This window comes from Gavialis gangeticus, unplaced genomic scaffold, assembly GCF_001723915.1.
Source record: "Gavialis gangeticus isolate Ggan-Ray unplaced genomic scaffold, GavGan_comp1, whole genome shotgun sequence".
Classification (NCBI taxonomy): Eukaryota; Metazoa; Chordata; order Crocodylia; family Gavialidae; genus Gavialis; species Gavialis gangeticus.
The window spans coordinates 35,156,962-35,160,688 of record NW_017729032.1 but is presented as its reverse complement, the minus strand read 5'-3'; the positions used below and the strand labels follow the sequence as shown (position 1 = coordinate 35,160,688).

Genomic DNA, 3,727 nt, shown 5'->3' with positions numbered 1-3,727 from the left:
GCAGAGGGGGGGGGGGGGGGGGTGTCAGAGCAGGAATCTGTATTGCCTCAGCTGGGCTGCCTGCACAGCCATTTCTCCCAGCTCCCAGATGTGATACTCGAGTCTAAGACGAGGTTCTGTTTTTTCCCATGATTAATGGGGAAAAATACCTTACCTGAATTGAATAACAACAGTATGTATTTGCGGAATGTTATAAAGGGAGGCGGTATCTGTATAAATCTGGGGAAGGTGACATGAGCTGAATGTTACTGAGCTTACCTGAGTTAATAAAGTGATTTTCTGGCTAGTGGGTATAAAAATGGTGCTCTAATTTAGCCTGAAATAAAAAGGCAGCATCTATGAGTTTGATCTTGGGAGCTGTTGAAATGTTTGTGATATCGACTGAGTGCCATTAATGGGAACTTCAGATACTTGGGATCTCCAGCAAGGTTCCAGGATGTACAAGAATATAATTTTGCAATTTTTATTTTTACAGTTTGTAGTCTTAGCTGCTTGGAAATCTTTTTTTTCCATTGTATTTTAAATTTATAGACTTAAAAAATATAAGTTGTTTTCATTGTTCCTTAAAATGAGCGATCTGAAGGCAGATTTTTTAATTATTCTGTTTATCCAAAACCAGAACAACCCTGAATTTAAGACAGCCCCCTGATAATTAGATTCTAGACATGGACAATTTATTAATTAGTTACAGTTTTTCATTGCTAGAATGTGATTATTGGAGGGTTGTCTTAAATTCATCCCCCTCACTGCTGCAGCAGTGGCAGGAGGCAGATGCTAGGAGGACAGGCAGTGTGGGGAGTCAAGCAGCTTGACCTTTGTCCCCCCCACAAACCTTACTCTTTCCACCTGTCCCCCTGCCACTACTTGCCCCTGTCCGTCTCCCCCCTGCAGCCTCTGCTCCCTTGCCTGCCCCCACCTCCTGTGCAGCCTCTGCTGACCCCACTGCCACTTAACCTTGCCCTATAACCCATGCTGGAGACAAACTGGAACAAGGGTAAGTGTCCAGGGGGGGTACAGGGAAGGCAGAGACTGCGGGGGTAGGGGGAAAGGGGGGAGTGAGGCTATAGGGAGGGAGGCAGAGGCAGTAGGGAGCAATGGCAGTGGGAGGGGCAGGCTGCAGCTGCAACTGCAGCTCTGGCCCGAACCCCAGGTCAAGGCCAGTCAGAGCTGTAGCAGCTGCCTGCTCGTTTGCTGCCTCATACTCCGTTGGAAGATGAGGGACTTTTTCGTCATGTTATATAGGGGGGGGAATATCTCATCTTGGAGCTGATATGTTTGAATCTTGAAAAAAATTGAATCTCATTTTCAAAGGTGACTTAGAATTTAAGCATTTATGTAAGCTATTTTCTTTGAGTGAGATTATGCCCCTGAGTGTCTAAATCTCTATTTCAAAATATAACTGTTGACTGTTAGTTTAATATTTTAATTATGACATTGGCTTTCCAACTTTCTCTCAAGCTACCTGTGTTAGCTCTCTAAAAATGTTTTGTTTTGCTTTTTTTTTCTTTTTTTTTTACCAGAGACAACAATTGAAGTTCCAGCAATGATGTCATCTTTGTGGAAGAAATTAGACTATACTCTTTCTCAGATCAGGTAGCATAGTTTTACAAATAAGAATAGAGAACTAAGTCAGATTATCCTGACTAGCACCCCCTTTCCTTTACATTCAGACTTTTTAAATGTGTGGGTTCTAACAAAGTGTAATGAGGTTAGTTTTTAAATTTATTTTCTGAGTGAAATGATGAAAGAAGTCTGTATTAACCAATAAGCCGGTGGGTGAATGGGAATCTGAAAATTGTTCAAGTCCTAGCTATACTAGTTAGTTGGAAGGTGCTAATATTTTTTGAAGAACTCTTTCTGTGTTTATTGTTTTAATAAGCCACGCAGCGTCTACAAGGCAGCACATGACTAGCAGTCTAAATGTGCAGCAGTAGGTATTCTTATGCTTTGGGTGTTTCAACTATGGTATGTTCCTAAATTTTGACTGCTTTATTTTATTTTATAGGAGCATGCAGAATTCTGCAGGATTTTCTGCTCATCAAAGGAGTAGGTATCTATCTCAGTCTTACAGTCAATTAGTGTTAAGTTCAAATTGTGAGACTTGCCACTCAGTGAAAGGACACGGATCACATAGCTTTCATAGTTTGTACACACTCTTAAAAATAGATTTTAGTGTGTTCATTTTTCATTTTCTGCTCCATCAAGCTGTTAAATTAAGTGGTAGTTCAAAAGGGAACTGAAAACAGGTCAAGTGCAGTGCCCATCTTGCTTGCAGGAAAGGAAAATGCAGAATATAAAAAAAAAATCTTGTTTAGAGTTCTTTCTTTTACTTGGAAGGTCTGAAATTATTTGCTAAAAGCGAAAAGTTGGACAAAGATTGTACGCACAGAAGAAAATAAAATTACTGCCTTAAAAGTCTTTAGTCAATACCATGTCTGAGAAAAGACTGGCAAACACAGGATGGTGTTGCCTCTTGAAACTCTCAACCTTAAAAATCAGACACAGTTGTGTTTAGTGAACTGGAACTCCCATCTGACTTAAGTTTGTTGCGTTTATTTTACATACAGTTTTTGTACTCACTTGATTTCCTGTGTTTATTTGATTAAAATATTTTTCTTCCATTTAACATGGCGGGGTAGGGCAGACCCTCATCTTAGAATTGAGTATTAGGCAGCAGGGACAGACAGATATTGCAGCTCCAGCCGCAACCCTGGGTCAGGGCCAGAGCCACAGCTCCTGCCTGTCCCACCCCCTCTGCCTCTGCACCCCTTGCTGTGATTCTCCTGCAGCCTTGGGCCCCTGCTGCACCTACTCTCTCACCCTATGCTGCTTCTCCCAACCCCTCCTCATCTGCCACAGCCCCACTTACCTTTGCTCCAGCGGCAGCAGGTTCCGTCCTTGCTGGAGCCTGAAACATGGAGCATGGCATCAACCAGGCCCTGTAGCAGCAGTGCCAGCTCTATGCCACTGCTTCGGGGCCTGGTCTGATCCATGCATAGTGCTCCAGTGGATGGAGCCTGCAAGCACCATAGCAAAAGTAAGTTGGGGGGGAGGTGGGGGGGTAGAGACAAGAGGAAAGTGGGTGGGAACCTAAGGCTGTAGGGCACAGAAGCAACGAGGAGAGGGAGAAGGGGATGAAGAGGGTTGGGGCCTGAGGTGGAGGGTAGGCGCACAAAATGCATGCCTCCCCCCCAACTGCCTGTTCCCCACTGCTCTCTCTACCACCTGCCCCCTTACTGCCTTCTCAGTGTGCCACCATTGCCTGCCCCATCGCCTGTAGTGGGGCAGGGGGTGGAATTTAAGAAGATCCTCCAGTAATTAGATTACATACATAGAAAATTATAATAAATGTATACATTTTCCATGAATAGAATCTAATTATTGGGGGGTCATCTTAAATTCAGGGTCATCTTAGATATGGATAAATACAGTAACTATTTTAATTTGGAGTGATTTTTTTTTTTTTTTAAACAAAATAGGAACATTGATGCAACTCCTGATGTAGATGGATTATGTTGAAGAGAGGTGTCTTAAGTTAGTGTAGTTCTCTTATATTAGCAAAAATGAGCTACACTGATATGAACTAGTTATACTGGTTTGTCTTCACAGTAGTGGACTATACTGTTTTGGCTTGTATAGACAGACACTCTATAAAAAGCTACCACATACCCTTAACCCCAACTACTTCATAGTTTCTAGGTTTGGAAGGGACCTGAGAAGATCATCT

General features: G+C 42.7%; 1 protein-coding gene across 1 annotated transcript in view; it reads left to right on the top strand.

Moving 5' to 3' along the window:
- LOC109302221 (protein NPAT) overlaps nucleotides 1-3,727 on the top strand; it is a 71,169-nt gene that overhangs the window by 27,292 nt on the left and 40,150 nt on the right. Inside the window, exons 4-5 of the mRNA XM_019523785.1 lie at nucleotides 1,521-1,593; nucleotides 2,006-2,046. Coding sequence (XP_019379330.1) covers nucleotides 1,521-1,593; nucleotides 2,006-2,046 — 114 coding nt within the window. The remainder of the gene's footprint in view (nucleotides 1-1,520; nucleotides 1,594-2,005; nucleotides 2,047-3,727) is intronic.